Source organism: Pristiophorus japonicus, chromosome 18 (genome assembly GCF_044704955.1).
Source record: "Pristiophorus japonicus isolate sPriJap1 chromosome 18, sPriJap1.hap1, whole genome shotgun sequence".
Taxonomy (NCBI): domain Eukaryota; kingdom Metazoa; phylum Chordata; class Chondrichthyes; family Pristiophoridae; genus Pristiophorus; species Pristiophorus japonicus.
The window spans coordinates 109652630-109677672 of NC_091994.1; the positions used below are offsets into that span (position 1 = coordinate 109652630).

The window sequence follows — 25043 nt, forward strand, 5'->3', positions numbered from 1 at the left end:
GACTCCCGCAATTGCTGGCCTGACCCCGCCATCCACTGCCACCCCGCCATGATCTCTCTGCTGCACTCCCAGCCCCAAGCCAGCCAGCCCCGATATCCCCTTGCTCAGTACCTGTACCATCCAATTTTAACGTGACCACCCCTCGTCCGGAAAAATCCCTTATCCAGAACAGGCCAGGTCCCGAGGGTTCCGGCTAAGGGAGGTTCAACCTGTAGTGGATACCTTGTAACCTGGTTGTGAAATCGAGGTGGCAAAACTTAAAATACTTGAACTGAATCAGCAAAGCACTGCAAAAAGAGCATATGTACAGTGTGATGGTGATGATGCCTCTGGTAATGCACTATTAATGGCCATTAATGTTTTCATCATATAGGTTGGAGCAAAAGAATTGAATACGAGCCAGGCACTGGAAGTTTGGCTTTGTTTCCAAGTATGCATTTGGAGACGTGTGATGAACCTATTATATCTATTCAAGCAGCGTTTGAATTAGAAACCAGTCATATTGGCAAAGGATGTGACAGGGACACGTATTCTGAAAGATCACTCCACAGATTATGTGGTAAGGCTTTTGATAACTATCAGTGCAGAATCTCGTAAACTTTCCTTGCCACATCTTTCTCTGAACAGCCCATTGTTTGTTTCTTACATATGCTTATAACTGCGTTATAATTTCAGGTGTTTTTACCTACTTGTTGAGATGTGTAGGGTGTGTGAATTTCTCCTCTGTAGCCAAAAGGACACTGTCTTTTAAAACTAATTTCTATGCTTTGGGAAATACTTGCATGTGGAAACTCAACCCAACTAAGTAGCAGCGAATTGGCCTCTGAGGTACATTTATGAAATGCCATCCTTAAACAATGTGTGGCTTCGTTTTGTGTTTCGAAATGCGGCCCAAGTACATAAAAAAATAAAGTTGCTGACCCCTTAATGCAGCGCCAACATTGATTGAAATCTTATTCACCTGAAGGCAGGCGTTTAATGTACTTTAGACAAATGGGTGAACTTGCCCAAAGGAAGTTTATTCAACTAGGTCTCATTTTTGTTTATAGCATTCTTTCAAAAGTGTGTACCATCAACCAGCATATTGCTGATTTAATCTGGTACTACACCAATTCTCTTTGTGACTGACTGCCTTTACAAGCATATTTTGACTTGTACCACGAGTCAAATTTGCCTAAAAGTTTGTTAATCTTTTATATTTCTGTAGTTTTTGGGGATCGAGTAACTTCCAACAGGTCAGTCCTATATGAACACTCCACCTAACTTGCCTTAATCTTTAAACTTTCTTCAGATGTATTTTTTTAAAAGATTATAAAAGTAAACTATAGAAAGTTTATTGTGGAATTTTGGAAATTTACACTGTTCCATCCCGCACATCTCATTTAAACCAAACACATTTTTCGTTTTTAGACTTTGTTCATTCTGCCTGCTGTTAAATACAGGTCAACCTGTCGACAGTTAAAGTTGACCAATATCCTCAATAACGAGAATGATAGAATCATTAATGACTTCCGTGTCTGTGTTTCGCTAGACATTTATTGAAACCTGGTTAATTAAAATAACTTTTTATTCATTCGTGGGATGTGGGAGCCACCTTCTTGAACCGCTGCAGTCCGTGTGGTGAAGGTGCTCCCACAGTGCTGTGAGGGAGGGAGTGCCAGGATTATGACACAGCGACGATGAAGGAACGGTCGACTTATATTTCCAAGTCGGGATGGTGTGTGACTTGGAGGGGAACGTGGAGGTGGTGGTGTTCCCATGCGCCTGCTGCCCTTGGCCTTCTAGGCGGTAGAGGTCACGGGTTTGGGAGGTGCTATCTAAGAAGCCGTGGCAAGTTGCGGAAGTGCATCTTGTAGATGGTACACACTGCAGGCACGGCTCGCTGGTCGTGGAAGAAGTCAATGTTTAAGGTGGTGGATGGGGTGCCAATCAAGCGAGCTGCTTTTGTCCTGGATGATGTTGAGCTTCTTGAGTTGAAGCTGCACTCATCCAGGCAAGTGGAGAGTATTCCATCACACTCCTGACTTATGCCTTGTAGGTGGTGGAAAGGCTTTGGGGAGTCTATTAAGTTTTGGAGATAATAACTATACTTTAGGCCACAGGTTGCAAGTATAAATTGTAAATACAGAGGTCCTTGCAACAAGAGGCTCGGAATGTGGTATTTTTATTTGATCTGTGCTGTTACACTTCAAGCCAAAAACTTAGTTTATTAATTTTGACAATTCTCCCTGAAAATGTTTTTTTTTTAAAACTAAGATTCAGTAATTTCAAACCCAGCGTGAGTCTGATATTCAAGAGTCTGAATCGAACAAGCCTACTGTTTAGTCTATTAATGTGCCATTACTAAAGATTAGTGCCAGTATTAGCCTTGTCTGTCTCGATGTAATGCACATGTCTAATTTTCTCATTTGATTTCAGGTGCTGCTTCTGGTACAATTGATCTCCTTCCCTCACCAAGTAGCAATACAAATTGGACAGTCGGCCTTCCCACTGATAACGGCCATGACAGTGATCAAGTCTTTGAATTCAATGGCACTCAAGCGGTGAAAATCCCAGAAGGTGTTTTGACGACAAATCTAAAGGAACCATTTACTATTTCCGTGTGGATGCGGCATGGGCCTGGCTCTAGTGTTCATGGGGAAAAGGAAACTATCCTTTGCAACTCTGACAAAAGAGGTATGCATCAGCTTATATTGAAGTTCCCTAAACTTCTCTGCTTCTCCATCTCCTCCTTTTTAAGATCCTCCTTAACCTACCTCCATGACCAAGCTTCTGGTCACCTCCTAATATCTCCTTTGGCTGGGTGTCAATTTTTGTCCTCTGTGAAGCCATGTGACTCTTGCATTAAAGACACTATAGAAATGCAAGTTGTTAAAAGTTCCCATCAAAGTACTAAGAGATGTCTGAGGAGGAAAATGGGTTCCAAACACTTTTGATCTGCACAACTAAGCATTAACTGTCCTACCCTAATCCTGTAAAGAATAAAAGTTCACACGTTGCTTATATGATTATGGCTTATATGATTATGGATGTAACAAGTCATTCCATATTTTTTTAGACATTTATTAAAGTTAGTGAAAAGATTAAAATTATGGAAGAAGTGTTTGATCTGAATGCATGATTGAGCATCCAGATCAGTAAGCTGTGGTTCCAGGCAATAGAAGCCTCGAAGCAGGTTCTCATCACTTGGAAGTAAGTAGATATGATGAACAAAAGCAAAATACTGAGGATGCTGGAATCTGAAATAAAAACAGAAAATGCTGGAAATCTCAGTGGGTCAAGCAGCAGCTGTGGGGAGAAGCTGAATTAACGTTTTGGGTTGATGACCCTTCGTCAAAACTGGCAATGTTTGAAATGAACAGATTCTTAAGGAGCACTGAAAGGGGGAGGTGAGGGGAAGGTCTGTGATAGGGTGGAAGACCGGAGAGATTAGAGAGACAAAAGGGATAATGGGCCGACCTGAGTCTTGGCAGATACTTGATCAAACACGATATAGTGAATGTTGGGACTGAATTTCTGAAGGTGAGTAGAAATATGTTTTGCTTTTGAGAAACTCAGCAGGCTGCTGCTGAAATGAGTTATTTTTGGTGCTCCAGGTTTAATTAGTCATTCACAGTGAAAATCAAAATGAATGCAAGATTATACACTACACTATCTCACATGAAATTGAGTGGTTTAAATGGTAATTTTAGTCTTGCATTAAGAAGTGGCTCGCTTCAATATAGAATTATTAACAGATAATTTAATCCAGACTCCCTTAATAGACTGGAGGGGAAAGCACTTCGTGTTGTAGCACTATCCTCTAGCCCAGTATACACCGGTTTGATTCAGCGTCTCCCTGAATTAAGCTGATTTAGAATCAGCCTCGGCAGCCTTGGGCTAAGGGCAATAAAGTCAGCCAGGGTTCTCGCTCCTGATTGCTATCTAGTGACCTCTGGTGGTGTGTGTATGTATTACTTGTATGTCTGCTGAGAACGCGAACCTGCTCTGCTGTGTTGCCTTCCAAGCTCAAACAGCCTGCTGGCCAGCGTTCCTGCTAAGCTGCGTGGCTGCAGAGCTATCCGCCGGTGCCTGTGCACCCAAAAACAAAATTACAGATAACACTGTTGCTGATTGGCGCACAAGTAAGTGGCCACTTATAAATTTCTAATTAAATTCAATGTAAAAGCCTAAGTGATCAGAATTAATTGCCGAGCTGTGATATCGAAGGTGACAATTAGCAACATGCTATTGTACAGCATTAACAGAATTTTCTAAACTCATTGTTCACATTTTATATAACCTGAGCTGAGAATAAATAGTTAGTTAGTTGCTGGAGTCAGGCAGTTTGATGCATTAGTCTATAGACTGGTGGTTACTTTTGATCAAATGCAGTTGCAAGTCTGAAAAGTTCCCTTCTCCTTTCCAATTGGGTCCCCTAAATGTCACACACCAGACATCGGGTAATACTGCCCTCCCCACAGTAACACAGACTGAGATTGGAAACTTGTGATGTAGGGAATTATGGTGACAAACCCTCATCCTGTAACTTTCTGTTGTGTTTTGAGTCTCCCAATATGCAACGAAGGTTCACTAGACTGATTCCTGGGTGGGTGGGGGGGGGGGGGGGGGAATTGTCCGATGCGAGATTGAGTAGACTAGGCCTAGTTTAGAAGAATGAGAGGTGATCTCATTGAAACGTACAAGATTCTTATGGGGCTTGATAGGGTAGATGCAGGGAGGATGTTTTCCCGGGCTGGGGAGTCTAGAACCAAGGGTCACAGTCTCATAATAAGGGCTCGGCCATTTAGGACTGAGATGAGGAGAAACTTCTTCACTCAGGTGGTGAATTTTTGGAATTCTCTGCCCCAGAATGAATTCTCAGTCTTTTCTCAGTGGAGGCTCAGTCTTTGAGCATATTCAATACTGAGATCGATAGATTTTTAAATATTAAGGGGATATGGGAACAGTGCAAGAAAGTGGAGTTGAGTCCATGATCACATCAGCCATGATCTTGTTGAATGGCAGAGCAGGCTCAAGGGGCAGAATGGCCTACTCTTGCTCCTATTATGTTCTTATGATCTATCCTTTAATTTGTCTTTTTTTTCTTCAGTCCTTTTATTTGCTCTAAATATCTTCATTAACAGGAATTAAAATCGATGAACTTTGGTGCTACACATTTGGTAATGTATACCGCTGGTTGTGTTTTACAGAAATGAATCGTCACCACTACTCCCTTTACGTGTACAACTGCCGTCTGGTTTTCCTCTTCCGTCAAAATCCTTCTGAGAATGAGAACTTTCGACCTGCAGAGTTCCATTGGAAGCTTGATCAGGTTTGAAAAACCTTGTATAATAGATGTATATCTGGCGAGTGTGGATAAGACCCTGGTCAGATAGGTAGACCTGCAGTCGTGCAGTTTTACTGCAGGAATTTTTGACTTATTCATGGTTGAGTTTTGGCAAGTTGAACTTCTGTGTGCACTTGAATATATCTTGCAGCAGCCGTGTACTACACCGATGAACCTTGGATACATGTCCAAATCTTTTTGAAAGCAAATGCTTTTCTTATGCAATAATAAAACAAAAAGGCACATGATCATGCTCTCTCCTATTGGGCACAAGTTGGATGACTAGAGCCATTTGGGTTTTTTTTTCCTCTCGTACAGATAAAACTTTAAAATGAAAAAATGGATTCTGGATTTATAAAGGATGCCTGTGACAAGTTATGTGAATCCATCCATGCAACACCATTTAAGTTTATAAATATGTTTGGGGGAACTAGATGGCCCAGTGGGTTGGCACAGGAGTTATAGCTGTGGAGCCTGTGTTCAAATGTTGCTCTGACTGAATGCTCATTTCCTTTGTGTGATAGTTGTAAGGATCCTGTGATTTCGGCGATCCTAATCCAGTTCCTAGCACAAAACTGCCCTAATTTGGCATTAATGAGCAAACACATTCATATTGAAGGTGTCACACAAATAGGAAAATATTGTTCTAATGCAATCTTCTGCATCTGGGGCTGAGGCACATTTTTGGGCCAGTGTCATTTACTCTGCATCTAGCTGGGTAGATTTACCCTCCTTTAATTTAATGCGAAGTAAAGTTGCATCGGAATTTGCTGCAATTCCTGATGCTGTCATCAGTAAATGTTCAGACAAGCCAGTGTAGAATGGGTATCTGTGGAGAGTCATCATAGGCTCGAAACGAGGATGACTTGCTTCCACGCCAAAAAAAGGGTGAGTTCACAGGTGTTTCAAATGAAGAACCCGAACTACATCCTGAAGGGTGGAAGATGCCTGTGCGTGGATTTTTTTAACGTGTGGTGGCTGTTACACACCAGCCACCACACTGGCTTGACAGAGCCAGGTCTTGGTCCAGTGGCAAGAATTACCCAAGACAACTGGAGACCTGCTCTGCTCGGACCTAGTGCACACACATCGCAGTGTGGGCTGGCCCGCGCTGCCCCTGGCCCCGAACTCGTATCTCCCCTGGACCCTGATCACATCCATCCACTGTCTCTCTCTGCTCCTTTGCCCCGAGCTCGCCACACCTGCTGCATTTGCCCACGCTCCAATTACCGACCTGGACCTTGCTGACGTCACTCTTTGCTGTGTTGCCCTCCTGCTCCCTGAAGCGGTACGCCTCCACGCTGCTCCCGGGGCCGCCGCTCCTTTTCTGCTGATGGCTTCTCGCAGGTCGGGGCCGTCATGCTGTGGAGAATACTCATAGTGGCAACCGAACTTTCGGGTTATATTATACCGTGAAAGAGAAAGATGGGAGAACTAAAATACATGCTGAACCTATTTTATTGTACTGGGGTTAAGATAATAACTATTCAAAATAAATGTTTGAAACTTCTTGATGAAGCAAGTAGCATGTTAACATTCCTGTTTGCACATTGAATTCGCAACAGAACAGAAAGTAAACACATTGCAGAATCCATATAATGAGATTGGATGTTAATAGCTTACATTTTATATAGAGATTCGATTTATAGATTTGGATGAATATATTGATTTATGCTTGGTTAAATATTAATTTGCTGAGCAGATACACTTCCTCTGTCTTAATATTGCTTTCCTACATCTTGTAGGCATGTGATAAAGAATGGCATCATTATGTGCTGAATGTTGACATCCCCACTGTGGCCTTGTATGTGGATGGAGTTTCATATGATCCATTCTTAGTTACTGAAGATTATCCACTGCACCATTCAAAGATTGAAACTCAGTTGATAGTTGGAGCATGCTGGCAAGGTAAAATGATATCAAACTGCTTTTGGGGGGGCGGGGGTGTATTCGGTCAGTAGCATATTATTAAACTCTGGATTTTATTCCCTGAATTTTTGTGCTTTCAATGGGTGTTGATGGAAGTAAGCAATTGGGTATTTATGATGGTGCTTTTAACCAGTGTTCCAACAGCTGATTGCTATGCAGTAACCGCTTTTGAAAAACCTGCGTTTGTGGATGCCATGCAAGGGCGAGATCATGCTCAACTGTGATTGTTAGCAGGTCATGCAACCCCAATATTTGCATAATCTGCTAACATTCGCTGTGCAGGCTGACACTTGACCAGCCACAGAGCTAAAGTTGCAGATGGTTTGTGGGATCTGTACTCCAGCACAAGCCACTGCCTTCTGAAAAGAAGGGAGGAAGGTTTCAGGAATAAAACTCATAATGTATGCTTTGGCTTCATTTTTTACAAAGGGTAATCTGGTATGGGAATTATTGCATCTGGTTTTAATGACTCCTTCATGCAGGAAATACTTGTATATGTTCTTTTTTCTATATATAAATGGAAGTCGGTTTTAGAAACAATTTAACTGTTTAAATATGAAGAATGATACTCGAGTACAATTTAAATACTATTTATATAAGAAATAGGAGCAAGAGTCGGCCATTTGGCCCCTCGAGCTTGCTCCGCCATTCAATAAGATCATGGCTGATCTGATCTTGACCTCAACTCCACTTCCCTGCCTGCTCCCCATAACCCTCGACTCCCTTTATCATTCAAAAATCTGTCTATCTCCACCTTAAATATATTCAATGATCCAGCCTCCATAGCTCTCTGGGGCAGAGAATTCCACAGATTCACAACCCTCAGAAGAAATTCTTCCGCATTTCCGTTTTAAATGGGTGACCCCTTATTCTGAATTTACTTTTTGGGTTAATGTAAAATGTGAATTTAATAGCCAGTGGGTAAAGGCACCATGTTTGCAGCACTAGGCTATACAGATCAGAGGTCCTAGTTTTGATTTCTGGTCTGCCCTTAGCTGATGGGGTGCTACAATTAGGCTCAGCACTCCGGAGCTAGGAAGATGAAATGTCTGTTGGGGTTCCTGCTCCTGATTGCTATCCAGCAGCTCCTACTGCAAGTGCATAGTTGTAAATCTCTGAGACCCACCCAGCTGCCCTGCATGGCCCTGCAGACCCGCCGCACACATGACTGACAATTTGGACAAGTTACTGCAGAGCTGTTACTGCCTTTGGATCCATACCCCGCCAAGAGTCAGCAACTTCAGGAGAGGGGAGAAAGATAAATGAATTTAATGTTACTTCAGAGAACTGTTGCTGTGTAATTGGCCAAATATGGATAAATATTTAATACAAGAAAGTAAACTTAACAGTTTCATTCCGTAGTTTAGGATTGCCAATAACCTCTTGGCCACAGGATTTTTCCATTATCTTCACATGTGCAATTAGATTCCCCAACAATCATTAGTCCTTTACTCCCATATTTCCTTTTTTTTTTCTTACTTTTCTACAGAATATACAGGAAACGAAAATGAAAATGAAACTGTGACTGAAGCCTATCCAGGTTGCTGGGGGGGGTTCCCTCCTGTTTATGTATATTTCCACAATTAGCATGAAATGTTTATCATATGTTTTTTTTTATCCACTTTGGCTGCATCATACCCTGCTTCTTGACTTGTTTCTGCATTGTGCTACCTAGATTTCTTTTGGAGAGTGTGGAGTGGTTGTGGAGGTTGGATTTCTGTGTGCTGGCTGAATGGCAGTGAGGTGGTTTTAAGTAGAGTGGCATTATCTAGGAAAACCTTTTAAATTTTAATGGGGCTGTTATTTCAAAGTGGACATTCCCAAATTTAGTCAATGTTGGTGTTTTCAATTTGACGTGAGGTTTAAAATTGCAGAACAATGCAGTTTTGATCTAATGTAATTTGACTACTCAGACTTTGGGCATAAATTCCCCAAAGCCTTCTGTAAATGTAATGAGCCAGACCTGTGAAGCTCGTGTTCCAGACAAATATGGCTCTGGTTCATTTTAGTATGAGTGTGTCTAGTTAAATCATTGAGCTGAAACAAAAGCGATTGTTTGCTTTTCTACATTTACATATTTAATTCTTTTGCATTTTCTGCTCTAGTACAGAGTATTCTGTGCTCACTTATGGCAACACAAGTGGCTTACTGATTCTGGTGAATGTAATTGAGGGCTTACAGTTTCTACAAAGCCTATGCACCTCCCACTCCCCACAGAGCAAAGCATGTGCCCTACCCATCAATGTAAAGCAGCGCTCTCCAATCCTTAAATAATTAACCCATAAATCACAGGCTATGGTGCTTCATGTAAATAAGGTGCAACTCTGTTCCATTTACTGTACAGGACAGTCAGCAGTGTAACTACTGGAATTTTAGTCCTGAATGGCCAAGGTTTCTGCCTCTTTTCTGGTCCACCATATTGAAAATCCCTGGGAGGGTTATCTGAAAGAATGTAATTCATTCCCTTTTATCTAAAAATTCGGGCATGAATTTCGTGTGATAAGTGCTTCACTTTGAATTTAGGATTACTTAAAGGCACAAGAGACATGGCAACAGGAGCATGTAAAATCTTACCCATGCACATGAAGCAGAATGGAGTTCAGAAGTTTTGGAATCAAAGTCTGACAATTTCACTGAACTTTTAACATTAAACAGGCTTAATACAACCGAGTGTGCAGGCAACTAATGCAACAAAGCAGCTGAGCTTTTTTTGGTTATGCAGTCAGATGATGTCTGATACTAGACAGATCAGCTATTTTAGTTGTGTGATGCTACAATTTTTGAAATATTTTCTAGTTTCCTGGAGGAGTTTCCTTAAATTGGATTCACTATATAAGTCTTAGTCTGTTGGTTAGTTTTTAGCAAATAGCATAGCTTTATTTTGATTATTCATGTACCACCTCACTGTATTTTAAAAAAAATAGCTGGCACAACAAACCCCCCACCCCCCATTCCTTCCATCTTCATCAATTATACTTGACTGCAGTGAAGTGCTGCGTTTTCCCAAGTCCATATGCATGAGGGCAAGTGCCCGGCTGCAAGTCATCCGTTATGCACATGAGGACAAAAGCTAACCATGGAAAGAATGGACGTTTCACTAACCTGCATGAATGCACGTACATGGCAATTATAAAAGATGGCTACATGTAAAACAGCAATGCATGTCTACATTAACTTTTCTCATTCCAGGAGGTGAATTTCGCATGACTCAGTTCTTCAAAGGCAATCTCGCTGGTTTGATGATTCGGACCGGCAAAATTGAGAGCAAGAAGGTGATTGACTGCTTGTACACGTGTAAAGAGGGACTGGATCTCTTAGATTCTGAGAATCTTGACAAAGGCGTGATGGTAAGAGCTGTTGAGGTTGTTTTCCTCACATTTACGCATGAGAGGCATCACTTGTATTTTATGCACCTGTGAGGATGTTCACAGGTTTGTAGAGCTGTTGCACGCGGTGTCCACTGGTACGCTCGCGGCCTTCCGCGAGAGGTGGGCGCCGGAGGAACTGGAGTGCATCATCACCCTCGGCAACCAAATTTTAATTTGATTTTATATGTTTTAAAAGTTTAATTTGTTTTATTGCTGAGTTTGAGTGTTCCCCTCCACTTTTATAGGGGGCACTTGTGGTTTTAGTGCCAAAAAAACCCACAAAAAAAACAACAAAAAGGCACTTGTAAACTGTTTGGAGTGTGCCCCCCCCCTCCCTTTAATAAGGGGGCACTTGATTTAATGTTTATTTATTGTTTTGTAAAATAGTTGTAGAGCTGTTGAGTTGGGAGTGGCTTAGCCAGTCACGTGATGTTCACAAGACTCAATAAAATCCCAGCCAGTTGGATTTGGGGAACCCACAACAAGCCAGGTGGTTGTGAGCTGATGGATGAACCGGTAATGTGTAGTGTGATTGTTAAACCGTTTGCTAATAAACCAACTACTTCTTAATAGCAATGTGTTGCTATGAATTCTTAAGTAAAGAACCCATGACGCAAATACATTACATCACCCCAGTTATGTTTTCTTTCCCCAAGAAATAATTTAAAAAAATATCCTGCTCTGTAGAGTCAGAACCAGGTACTAATCATCTCCTCAGTGGCAAGTGCTTACATGAAGGGAATAACTCGTTCTGGGATAAAATTACAAAGGGACGGGCTGCCCACTGATACCCTCTTGAAGTAGCCATTCTTTGTGTGTGAGCGAGATTATGTTGATAAAATGGGTTGGGGTGTTATTGAGACATGGCTGAAAAATGGCAGCTCAACATTCCTGGTTACAGGGTTTTCAGACGAGATAGTGGGGATAAAAAAGGAAGGGGGGGGGATGTGATGGCGGTATTTTTTTTTTTACGCCAGCTGGCATGAACACGATGGGCCAAATGGCGGCCCCCCTGTGCTGTCAATTTCTATGATTTCTTTATAACCACACCCGATTTTGGCTCCAGGCATGCACTTTCTAACAAGGGGTTACTTCAGTTATTTTCCCTTCCCCCTTTATTGTTTTTAAGACACAGTGGGCCAAATGACCATCATCTGTGCCGTAAATTTCTATGATTTTTATCTCGAGTCAGTGGAAATCCTCAGGTTACAAAACTGTGTTTCCAGTTTTCTGTTATAATCTACAAATGTATTGATTGTACCTCTGGTTATTGCATGCCCTGGTCAGCTGGGACATAGTCAAATCATGTTGCTCCATCAGTTTTTACCTTATAAGTAGTCACATTTTGATGCCAATCAAAATACCCACTTTTTTTTGTTCAGTTTCAGACATCTATATCAGCCAATGGGCCAAATCAGGTCAAAAGCATTGGGAATGTTGACACTCTTTTATAATAGCTTTGCACAGCTGTGTGTCAGCTGTGGCTCAGCAGGCAGTACACTCATCTGAGTCAAAAGGTTGAGGGTTCAAGTCCCACTCCAGGTACTTGAGCACACAAATAGGCTGACACTCCAGTGCAGTGCTGAGGGAGTGCTGCACTGTTGGAGATGCCGTCTTTCGGATGAGACGCTAAACTGAGGCCCCGTCTGCCCCCTCAGGTGGACGCAAAAGATCTCTTGCCACTATTTTGAAGAAGAGCAGGGGAGTTCTCCCTGGAGCCAATATTTATCCCTCAATCAACATCACTCAAAAAAACGATTATCTGGTCATTATCACAGTGCTGTTTGTGGGAGCTTGTTGTGCTCAAATTGGCTGCTGCATTTCCCACATTACAACAGGAACTACACTCCAAAAAAAGGTACTTCATTGGCTGTAAAGTGCTTTGAGACATCCAGTGGTCGTGAAAGATGCTATATAAATCCAAGGTGTGTGGTGACTTGAATTTAAAAAGCTGCATTCAACTGCACGATATTTAATTTGTTTTAATCAGTAGGGTATAGTGGTGGCTGAACCCAAGTGCAGGTTATCCTTTGCATGGCTCAAGACGAGTTCTTAAAGCTATTGATTAGAAGGTACAATGGGCATTGGTTCTAATTGCTGTTCTGCGTTGATATTTCAGAGGCCCTGATGGATAGTAACTTGAGCCTGGACACTGGCATTGATGAGCCTTGAGCACAGCAGGCGTTCAGGCTTCCAGTGCGCTCTGACTTACTGCCTACATCTCCCTGTGCTCGGGTTCAGAATAGGCCTTTGTGGAGCTCTAAGGGCTGATGTGCTGTAGAGCAATATTGGCCCCAGTGAGTGTCTCTGGGCAATCGAGCAAATCTTACCTGGACATTGACAGCTCCAACTCCCTATTTAGAAAACTTGAATAAACTTTTATTTTTTAGGTTCATTTCAATCCGACCCAGTCAGTGCTTGCCCTGGAAGGGGATGATACTGAAAACTTTGACAAGAGTATGCAGCATGTGTCATACCTCAACTCTCGGCAGTTCCCAACACCTGGAATCCGAAGATTGAAAATCACCACTATTGTGAAGTAAGTTGGATAATTGAAATTGGTTAATGCTAATATTTAGGATTTTATTTTCAATATTTAGACTGCCAGTTTAAAATTTTGTATAGAATCTAGAAGTGTGAAGTTTTAATCCTTCAAATGTACATCCCTTTTTAACTCAAGATGTATGTTATAGTAACCAAGATTTTGTGCAAGCTTTTAAAAGTAGCCCTAATGAATGGTGTAGCTCTATTGACTGACTGAAGTATTTTGAATAGTAATTGTTGCTTTAAGGCAACTGCAGGATTTATAAGGAAACACATTTAATGTGCTTACATAGGGAGTCAAGGGTTATGGGGAACAGGTAAGGGAAGTGGAGTTGAGGCCAAGATGAGATCAGCCATGATCTTATTGAATGGCGGTGCAGGCTCAAAGGGTCGAATGGCCGACTCCTGCTCCTAACAGCCGCATATTCTTCCCAAGAGTTGCACTACAATTTTTTAGCCTTTTGATGATTACTGTTTGTGAAAAGGAATGGCTTTACTTGGAAATGTTGACGTTTTACAGTACGCCACTGCCATTTTTACCCTTTTTAATTGTAGGATGGTAGAATGTGGGTTATTGCTGGGTAGCTGTTTGATATTATTCATGGTTCCAAAGGAATTGCTTCTCTAAGGCACAGCAGTTATAAATTCTGATAGAAGTGCCTGGGAGCAGGGAGCATGCCACCAAGGTGTGCACGAGTTGGAGTAGCTACACAGGACAGGAATGAGACTGATCCCATAGGTAAATCGGATATGCTATGAGAAGAGATTAGATGAGCTCAAGCACTACAGCCTAGAAAGATAGTTTAAGAGTGACCTAATTGTGGTATTAAAAAGTGCTAAATGGTGAAGTAAATTAATCGACCCCAGCAGTGGAGGGAGGTCTGCATCTTCTGGGTCAGTCAGCTGACTTCCCCATCCAGCGCAGTAGGAATCTCTCGGGAGCTCATAAAACAAATTACCGAGGATACTGAATACTATTGTTTCTATGCGGAGGGGGGGGGGGGAAGAAACTATAGATAGACACATTGGTGAACAGATTAGTAAGCCAAGTTGTAAAATGCATCTAGTGCTGTTACCTGGCAGTGCAAGGAGCATCTGGTGGAAGTTGGCTCATTCTATTATTGCTGAGACATTTTGTGGGCTGATATTGAGACGACATCATCTCACTTCCCCCGTCCCCACACACTCCCTTAATTCAAAACGGTGTAATTTGTATCAATATATGGCACTGTGGCAAAGCACGCATTTGAGTACAAGGCATGATGGTGAAATAGGCTGTTAAACTGGTATATGGGCGCCCATCAAGGATCATCTTCACCCTGTCGGTGTAGGGCCTTGCAGCTGTGTTTACTGATGCTGATCATTGGTAACCCTTGGCATTTTTTCTCCTGGCTAATCCAGGGACACAGAGGCCAGTGGTAGCAGTCTTAATAGGCATAATAGGCATAGGCTTCCACAGCATACATGAAACATCAAACCTGGGACTTGCCTATTCAGCCCGACTCCATACTAAAGCATGTCGATGCATTTACCTATTGAGCTATAAGGGGTGATATTTGCTAAAGCGATAGTTGAAGCTATTTTTGCACCAAGATTTGCGTTCTGATTGCGTAGATTAGCATGATGTGTTGCAATCCTCAGCATTTGGGTCTTCAGTTCCATTACCAGTCATTGTACTACTTTCACGTAATTGTATATGGAGGTTAAATAAATGAGGGCGAGTATTGCATGATCTGTTGTGGATATGGCCATCTTGATTGCTGTAAAGAATTAACATCCGCATTCAGCGATCCTGTCCAATCTATCCCAAAATTATCTCTGTTGGACATACTAATGTAAAAGTTTTGAGCTGTTTGCTTGCATTACCATTTGATCACTGTTTCGTATGGTTTAAAAGAATCAAAAGTAAGGTTCAGAATGATATCCTGTGTATAGTGGCATGGGGGAAGATCAGCTAGCCAAAAGGACAGAGCAAGGGTGGAAATTTAAGGTAGAGTTATTTGTGGTTGTTCTTCCCCCCCCCCCCACCCCCTCTGGATGCTAAATCTTAAATTGTGCAGGACAAACTGCGAAAGCGTGCAAAAAAACATATTCTAAGCTCGTTAACATTTTTGGAGAATACTGCACTAAACTTATTTTTTTTTAAATTCCAGGTGCTTCAATGAAGAGACTTGTATCAGTGTCCCGGAGGTGGAGGGCTATGTAATGGTACTTCAGCCCGATGAACCAAAGATAAGCCTGACTGGGATTGACCACTTTGCACGTGCTGCCTCTGAATTTGAAAGTAACGAGGGTGTTCCACTGTTCCCAGAGCTGAAGATTGTGAGTACCATCACACGAGAAATGCCGCTGGAAGGAGAGGATGAAGATGAACCTACAGGTAACATTTCCATCAGCAATTAATTGTTATATTATAGATTGCTGTGAGCTGATGGATTTTTCTTCCCATATCTTTTACCAAAGAAGATAATCAAACCAGAGGTTTATTATTAAGGTAGTGCTCATACCAGATATTGGTGTCCAGATCTTCCCCCAGATCGACATACTGCATTACATCTCTGTTCACAGAACCCCCACTCCCAATTGTCTTAGCATAAAAGATTGGAGCCATTGGGGTTTTAGGATGTTGATTTTACTCTCCATTCCATCTCCATTTCTCAGTAATCTTGATTGAGCTGAAACTTATTCTGCCTTTAATGGTTTTTTTGTTTGCAGTCCAAGAGTCGATGGTATCTGAAGAGATAATGCACAATCTGGACACATGCGAGGTCTCCGTTATTGGAGATGAGCTGAACGCAGAACAGGAGAGCTTTGAAGTTGATCATTCTCAACTCCGACAAAGGGGCATGGAAATGAGTAACTCCTCTACTGGCATGATTATCACGGGTGAGTTTTAACGAGTGGGAGGCAGAAGGCACTTGAGAGATGTGCAGAGCAAGTATTGACAGTGTTGTCTTGAACATAGGTTATCAAATTGAGGCACCTCATGCCTAGCAAGTTCACATGCAGCTCCCAAGGTCATTGGATTTCAACTTGTTCATCAAATTTCTGCATTTCTCTGTTTATTGACTAGCATGTTGCTATTTCTGTATTCTGAAACGTTCTTCAAAAACAGCATGGTTCTCCTTTGAGTAGCTGAGTTTAGCTGTCAGAATTTGTCAGCCGTGGCTCAGTGGGCAGCACTCTCACCTCCGAGTCAGAAGGTTGTGGGTTCAAGTCCCACTCCAGGGACTTGAGCACAAAAATCTAGGCTGACATTCCAATGCAGTGCTGAGGGAGTGCTGCACTGTCAAAGATGACGTCTTTCAGATGAGATGTTAAACCGAGGCGCCGTCTGCCCTCTCAGGTGGACGTAAAAGATCCCATGGCACTATTTTGAAGAAGAGCAGGGGAATTATCCCTGGTGTCCTGGCCAATATTTATCCATCAATCAACATAACAAAACAGATTATCTGGTCATTATCACATTGCTGTTTGTGAGAGCTTGCTGTGTGCAAATTGGCTGCTGCGTTTCCTACATTACAACAGTGACTACACTTCAAAAGTGGCTGTGACGGTCATGAAAGACTCTATATAAATGCAAGTCTTCCAGAAGTTAGGATAGGGGTCTCAGGAATCACCAATATTTGCAGGGATCCTCAATACATTTTGAAAACCACTGGTTTGAGGGATTGCAGATGTGACTGGTGGTATGCTTTTTGTGTGAGGCTTAAGGATACTTATTTTAAAGAATGTTTTTGAAAATAGGAAAAATATTAATCTCTTTCCCTAACCCCCTCTCCAAATGGTTGTCGTACCCGTGGACATCAAAAAATTCAATATTTTTAGGTGGCATTGCAGATGCTACAAATGACCTTTATGGTTTTGGGGAGGGAAAACAGCTGGAGTTCATGTTTCCAATAACAATCCATTGACCTCTACTGGAATTGTGCATGTAACAGCAAGGACAGGACCAAGCTCAACTGTGATGATCTGCATCTACTATCATTATCTGTCTGCAGAATTAGCATTTGAATGAGGTGCTGCAGGACCACCTGTGGAGCTATAGCTGGAGCATTGGAGAAAAATTGAAATTGGATGGGAAGAATATAATTTTTAGGTATTACCTTGAGCTTAAATGTGCATTACTGCACCATAATATAACCAACTTAAAGCATAACAGGGACTGAATTGCATTAGCAGTAGATAATTTTATATGGTAAAAAATCCCTGCAATTGATGATCTTGCCAATTTTATATAATTCATCAAATCTCTTGAATGTTTTAACTCTTTGTTGGGTCCACTTCTATAGATCCCAGATGCCCTCTAGTACCTCATCTATTATTAAGTGCGAGCCTTGGCTGTAATTTCCAGCACCTATTTGACTGCAGGAGTTATCACTTGCAGCAAAGATCACTGGTCAGCAATCTGAAATAGCAACCCTAACCGTCCCTCTCCCTCTCCCTTAACCTAGGGATGCTAATACTAATATTAACACTACTATCCCTCTCTGGCAGATAGAATAGCAGATCGGGGGTGTTAGCGAGGGCCTCTAATCTGGTTCAGCTGCTCACTGGATAAGCCTGCTGAGCTTTGAGTCTTCTGCCTTGCAACAATTTTGGAATGAAAATCCTAATACTAGATATCCTTTTTGAAACCTGTTTCATGTTCTTGCATTAATATGATTTGTACAGGTGTTGACACAATGGCAAATTATGAAGACATGTTGCATTTGATCCGTTACCGAAACTGGAACAGTGAGTCACTGTTTGAAAGGAAGTTTAAACTTGTTTGCTCAGAGCTGAATGGACGCTATGCCAGTAATGAGTTCAAAGTTGAGGTAGGTGAAAACTCCTTTAGACTTTGGTAGAAGAAGCTTGCAAACTTCTGTTGCATTGGAATCTTAAAAAAATTGAATACAAAATTATTGGGTGATCAGGAGATAACATTTTTTAAATTCGTTCCAGGATGTGAGTGTCACTGGCAAGGCCAGCATTTATTGCCCATCCTTAATTACCCTCTAGGGCAATTAGGGATGGGCAACTTTCTCAACTTTGAAGGATAGCTTGTGTATTTGACAGCAAAGAAAACTTTAATTCTTTTGCTTTGGAACATTGATTTCAATAGAAGCCCAGTGTATAAATCTGAATCCTTATCCAAGAATGTACAAAATTCTTGGTCTGTTTGGAATTCTTATTGTGCAGGTTTTACATTGGTAACCTAGTCCCTTTTGAGGTTTAAATTGTAGCCAAACAGGACCTGGCTTGGTATCTGTTACATCAAATTTCAACTTTATACGCTCTAATCTGAGTCCTGCAATCAATTTAACTGAGATCTGTATGTTATTTTCAGGTCAATGTGATTCACACTGCTAATCCAGTGGAGCATCCAAACCATGTATTGGCGCAGCCAGAGTTTGTTCGTCCGGTTCATCATGCTTCAGTTGACTTGTCTGGACACAATCTTGCAAATCCCCATCCATCCTCAGGTACCTGGAAAAGTTAAATTATAAATACAGCTTTTATATACAAGGTGGTTTTTGAAATCTCTGCCATTTATGGGGTTTTTTCCCCCAAAGTTCGAGGCAATAGCTTTCAATTCAGTGGAATTTCTGATAAGACCTTGGTTTAATTAAAAGTACTGTACTGGGTGAAATGTTTTATTCGATATTAAAAATGTATAAGCCTCAATCCTAATGAGAGAAATGAAAGGGGCACCAAGCCACACAGTCTACATCCTTGCATGCATGATTTTCCCAAATTTGCAATGTATATCAAACCTCATTCTCTGAAGCCAACCAAGGATTTTCGCTCATCGAATCAATCCCAGTATTTACAGTAAGAAGGTTTTTTTTTAGTTTGCCTTTGGTTAATTTCTTGACAATTCATTGGCTCAGAATTTGCGGTCAAGCTGACGGTGAACTGGCAGCGTTTGCTGTCATTCTGTCTTTGAAATTGACCGCAACTTTGGGACTTGGCAATGCAGAAATTCTGAAGTTGCGATATGTCAACGACCACTCCGAAACTGGCTGTGCTGTGATCATGGGATTTGCATTGGTTATAGTGATATTTAAAGTGCCTGTGTGCTCATGATTTTTTTCCTTGTTATTCCCTGTGAATACCCAAGATATGTAATAACATTTGTTCAATTCTGTGTGTTCTTCCAGCATCAGAACTGAGAGTAACCTGCTTTCAGGCGGTTACCAATTTACCTCTAATTTGTCACCTCCTCAAGTAGCTGTCTCACATTGGATGGAAGTCCCCTGTGGTTCCATTTGGTGGCTTCCTTAAGGCTTGGAGCAAATTGCTTCAACTGGAGAATGGTCTGGGAGAGCCCAAGGATGAGGTTTTAAAAATAAAGTTTACAATAAATGCCAAATAGCCATATTACAAAACCTAGTTAATTTGGTTAGAATACAGCTGTTAATTTGGTGTTAAAATACAACCATTGCAGTGTGCAGCTGGGGTAAAATATCATGCTGTTCCAAGCAAATCCTGATCTTTTGTGCAAGGCAGTTTTAGTGAATGCAGATGTTCTTGTGAGCCATGTTCTTGGCTATAAATTGTTGCCTTTTTTAATTTATTTAAAGAAAATGCTTTTGTTTCCAAGTTGTGCCCAGTGCAGCAACAATTGTCATCGTGGTCTGTGTCAGCTTCCTGATCTTCATGATAATCCTGGGGGTTTTCCGAATCCGTGCTGCACATCAGCGGACTATGCGGGATCAGGAGAATGGGAAAGAGAATGAGATGGATTGGGATGATTCAGCCTTGACCATTACAGTGAACCCTATGGAGGTAAATAGCTATTTAATCCAAAGCATGTTTTGAAATTCCTATTCACCTGGGAAATAAATTGTTGACTGTGTATGTGTGTGTGTGTGTGTGTGTGTGTGCGCGCGCGCGCGCACGTATGTTTTTATATATACACACACGCACACCACTGCAGGAGGGCGAAGGCTGCAAAGCCAAATCGCTGATTGTAGTGCGGGCAAGCACAGCAGGAGGGGCGAAGGAGCAGCAAGAGTTTGTAGAAGGAAGTGACCGGGGCCCAGGAGAGGCGTGAGTTGAGGGCCCAGGGGCAGCACGGGCCAGCCCACACTGTGATTGTGTGCACACTAGGCCCATGCAGCAGAGCTGGTCTCCAGTCGTCCTGGTTAACCCTTGCCACTGGACCAAGACCTAGCTCTGTCAAGCCCGTGTGGTGGCTGGTGTGCAACGGCCACCCCACGTTTTTAAAAAAAAAAAAAATAAATAAATAAATAAAAATAAAAAATCCACGCACAGGCATCTTCCACCCTTCAACATGTAGTTTGGGATCTGGAATATTAGGTCCTTCATTGAAACACCTGTAAACTCATCCCTTTTTGGCGTGGAAGCAAGTCATCCTCGATACGAGGGACCGTCTATGATGATGATGTGTATATATCTGTTTGTTATGTCTTGGAAGAGACTGAGGTCATCAAATTGGTTGTAGTAATGATCTGTTCTGTTGCCTCACTAGACATACGAAGACCAGCATAGTAGTGAGGAGGAGGAGGAGGAAGAGGAGGAAGAAAGTGAGGAAGGTGATGAGGAAGATGACATTACTAGTGCGGAATCTGAAAGCAGCGAGGAAGAAGAAGGTGAGCAGGAAGAAGACCAGCAGAATGTAAACCGACAGCAGCAACTTGAATGGGATGACTCGACTCTTACCTATTGATTTTCCCTGCTGTTGCTTTGTGCTTTTGGAGACTCCGTTGCCCACTCCATCTTACCTAAGGAACCATCTTGCACTTTTTTCTTGTCATCTGATGAGTGACTCTAGCTAGACAATACACACGATTTTCAGGACTGTCCCTTTTGCTCTAAGAAGCAGCTTTGCTATTTTCTGTTTCCATTGAAAGAAGAAAAATTGCATTGAGTAGCGTTTAAAGTTGCTTGGTTTTGGCCTGGTCATAAATTTTTTTCTAGTGCATGTGGAAAAAAATTGCAGAAGAGGTCGATTTATGTAGAGGAATAATGAGATTTTTAATATTTTGTAAATATATTGAAATTATGTAATTAATGTCAATGTGGTAGTGAAAACAGGGATTGGACAAACTTGAGTTTGAAAAGCAGAAGTTTAAAGAGACAGTGTATCTTTTATGTTGGCCGTTTGAGGTTCTATCTGCTCAACATACTTTTAAACTATTCTGGCTGTGTTGTAACTAAGTTTAATTTTGATAAAGTCACCCTTACTGATGCGACATAAAGTAGTACTGCTGTAATTTACATTTCAATGTATTCAACTGTTAAAGCTGAAGTAAGGGGAGAAATGTGTTTTTTTTGGCAATTTTAACTGCTCAACCAGCATAAACCTATAGTTAATAAGACTGTATGCCCTTTGGCGTAAAACTTCTCCAAATTTCAAATATTTATTTCCCCAGTTAAAATGAAAGTAAAGGTTAACCGGAATGTAGAATTGGCAACCACTTGGTGACTCTGCATTGGGTGGGTGGATTGGACCAAAGCAGACCCTGTATAGACCAAGCAAAGGTAATACTGTCTTTTTAAAATGGAGGATTTACAATGGGGAGAGATGGACTCGACAAAACCAAGAACTTAATGGGCTTTCTTTGAGAACCATCCCTGTTGGATCAGTACACATTTCAAATAACTACCAATAGTTCCTGTACATTGAATTGTACTGTAGTTTTATGCTCTTTGTTTACATTTAGTAAACTTTGGTTTCTCCTGGTAATATTGTAGTTGAAATTGTACAAAGAAATTGGCTCATATTTGTGAATCACGTGTTTGGTGGTTTTAAAACAGTGCTCTGCCTCCATGTTTTTTAAATGAATTTTTAATGGATATGAAAGAATGTTTGCCAGAAAGGTACTAAAATGTGCAGCTATGGTGAGATGCACAGAGCAGACCTGGCTGAATGAACTTTGGAGACATTGAAACGAATCTCTGAGGATCTCACAGGAGTATTTGTGGTCAAAATGATTGGGAAGATTATAGCTGTTGCAAAATTTATGTGAGGACTTTTGTTGTGACTGAGGTAATGTGCAAATGGTTAGAAGGGATGAGATGAATTTGGCTACTCTCAAAGAAAAAGCAAGACTTGGTGGGAAGTGGATATAATGACACTTCTATGCTTTGGCACCCTTTTCTTATCCTCAAATTACTTGGAATTGCAAATGTCTTGAGAATTAAAAACTCTTGCGACATTTCTGCAATTTGAAAAATATCTTGAATCCAAGGGAATGCTCGATTGAGAGTTTTTGCCATTGCCGTTTCAAATGGGAATGCCCATAGCATTTCAGTATCAAATAGAAAGACAAGAGTTTTCAGGTCTGAGTTACTTCGGGTAAACCTTAGAAATCAGAAGTGTACATCGAGATATATTCTTGTTCGAGTGCAGAGAATGTAGTTAAGCGTCATTTATGATATCCAAGCATTGTGAAAAGGCCAGCATCACAGACATCTCAAAAGTAGAGCCTCTATGAGCTGCTATGTGAATGACAATACCATTCGCCTATGATGATGATGAATTGTTACTGATCTGTGTGGCTAAGAAATTAAGTCATAACACTGCCTAAAGTGAAAATGCAGCTCTTTCACAAACTTAGTAACCTTCCACTGAGATCTTCAAGCTCTATTTTGTAACGGGTTTTCCAAAAGCCCGTCTGTCTTCGTGGTGAATAAACTACTGTGACGAACGGTTGTAGAATTGGTCTATTATTTCACATCAGAGAGAGAATTGCTATTGATAGATAATTGGGAATGTTGTACACCAGCATCTTAACCAGGGATGGGCCAGTAGTATTTATACCGCTAATTGAAAATATATCTGTGTGCTGCTAAATTAGTGATTTGTTGGTGGTTGAAGATGAGATCTGAAGTCCAGACACGAGGATGCAAGGTTATTATTTAAATGGAAGTTGAGAATGTAGCGTTTCTGTACAGAATGTGCTATTAATCAGGATTTTCACACATCCTTCCCAACCATACAGCATCTAATTCCATGCTGTGACCACAGTCACTCCTTGAAGCCAGGTCTGCATTTTTTTACATCTTGCTTCTCCCATTCCATGGATCAGGATCTGTCCTGGGCAGAAACATGTGGATTGAGATGAGCTGGTTGGGAGTGCCTTGATTTTTGCAAATAGCGTAACTTAATGATGTACATCCAGGAAGTGGAATAGTCTAAAAATAATTATTTTGTAACTTTAAATTGTAGATTTCCTAACAGTGGGGGAATATGGTTTTACTTGATTTTTTTTCTCGCCAAGTTTTTAAAAAAAGTGCTAGTTTTTTTTCAAAAGGTGGAAAAGTATAAATCCTATGTTTAAAGTATTTGTCTGACATAGTTGTCTTGTGTTCATGTTGTGTATGAGACTTGAAGTCTATCCATATATTGTCATCGTAGATAATGTATTAGACTTAAAGGCTATCATGTTAAAAGCTAACAAAGGTGTAATCATGTTCTGAATTTTATGTAGCCAATATGGGTATTACTTACAGATCTGTATATGATAGGTCAGTTTGGACAGTCTTTGAGCTACAATAAATTTCCAGCCCTAAACACTACAATATTGTCTAGCATGTTTTAATGAGGTCTGTATGTGCAATTTCTTGGGGTGATGAATCTTTCTGCCTGTTGCACTACAGTGTCAAATAAAGAAAGAACACTTAAAACCGGCGTTTGTCTTTTTGGTGATTGTGTAAAATGGCTCATTGTTTCAGCAGATGAGCTGCAACCTGTTAATGTTGCGTTGTACGTGAGTGTATTCAAACAGCGACTTCGTGTCCATGTTGTGTTGAGATGCAAATACATAACAGTAGCTTGAGTATTTTGGTAGAATAATGTGTGAATGTTCAGTATTAATGTCAGTCACTGGATTTATCTACCAATTTGTTTGCACCGCATGGAAGAAATATAAAAGTATAATTCAGGAAGAAGCGTGCCTGGAGGTGACTGCACGTGGTTGATTTGTAACTGATCAGTTAGGTGGTAACAAAGCAAAGATGTGTTTTGGTGATGATGCGGTGGGATTAAGCAGGCATTTATTCTCGAGAAAAATCTTAACCAGAATTTGGTCTTGTGAAAGCTTTATTGGCAAAACCATTTCCATAGTTAAAATGGGATTACATTTCTCAAAAAAATGAATAGTTGGAGGAACAAACAGTAATTGTGGAATAAAACACACAATGCTGAAACATCAGTTGGGTCACGCAGCATCTGTGGAGATAGGAAGTTGGGGCTAACGTTTTGGGTCCATGCCCTTTTGTCAGAACCCTTGTGAAGATTGTTGGAAGATTGTTTAAAAACTCAACCGGTTCACCAGTGTCCTTTTTTAGGGAAGAAAACCTGTGTCCTTACCCAGTCCCACACCAATGTGCTTGACTATTGACTCCCCTCTGAACTGGTTTAGCAAGCCACTCCGTTGTATCCAACCACCAGCAGGTCAAGAAGAAGGCCTATCATCATTTTTTTTTTAAATGGGGACAAGGGTCCAATTATCTGAGACACTGGGCAAGTCGTTTGATCTGTAAAGTTGTTGAGATACAAAGTTCTGGCTGCTGATCAAATTATGTGGTTTAATCCGTTGATATGAGACCTGGACTAAGTGCGAACACCTCATTCGTATGAAATGCAAGCATCCACCATTGCCTTTGATTTAAGTAACAGTTCTAGGGTACAGTAGCACAGTGGTGATACTGGACTAGTAATCCAGAGGCCTAATGATCCGGGGACATGAGTTCAAATCCCACCACGGCAGCTGGGGAATTTAAATTCAGTTAATTAAAAAAAAAGTCCGTTTATAAAAAGTGAGTATCAGTAATGGTGACCATGAAACTACCAGACCCACAACAATTTGATTGACTCTAAATTGTCCCCTGAAATGGTGGCTCACCACCACCTTCTC

The 25043-nt window shown here is 41.2% G+C and overlaps 1 protein-coding gene across 4 annotated transcripts in view; it reads left to right on the forward strand.

The window, feature by feature from the left end:
* clstn1 (calsyntenin 1) overlaps positions 1-22832 on the forward strand; it is a 74854-nt gene extending 52022 nt beyond the window's left edge. For 2 of the 4 annotated variants that reach the window (XM_070860531.1, XM_070860532.1), the window contains 13 exons: positions 374-559; positions 2419-2676; positions 5193-5314; positions 7075-7237; positions 8748-8798; positions 10448-10605; positions 13017-13165; positions 15324-15550; positions 15886-16056; positions 17845-17990; positions 18503-18638; positions 19760-19944; positions 20651-22832. In XM_070860531.1, the coding sequence (XP_070716632.1) occupies positions 374-559; positions 2419-2676; positions 5193-5314; positions 7075-7237; positions 8748-8798; positions 10448-10605; positions 13017-13165; positions 15324-15550; positions 15886-16056; positions 17845-17990; positions 18503-18638; positions 19760-19944; positions 20651-20848 (2150 nt within the window). In that variant the 3' untranslated portion in view covers positions 20849-22832. The remainder of the gene's footprint in view (positions 1-373; positions 560-2418; positions 2677-5192; positions 5315-7074; positions 7238-8747; positions 8799-10447; positions 10606-13016; positions 13166-15323; positions 15551-15885; positions 16057-17844; positions 17991-18502; positions 18639-19759; positions 19945-20650) is intronic. The other 2 variants (XM_070860533.1, XM_070860534.1) reach the window with 1 other exon arrangement.
* Positions 22833-25043: the final 2211 nt, after the last annotated feature.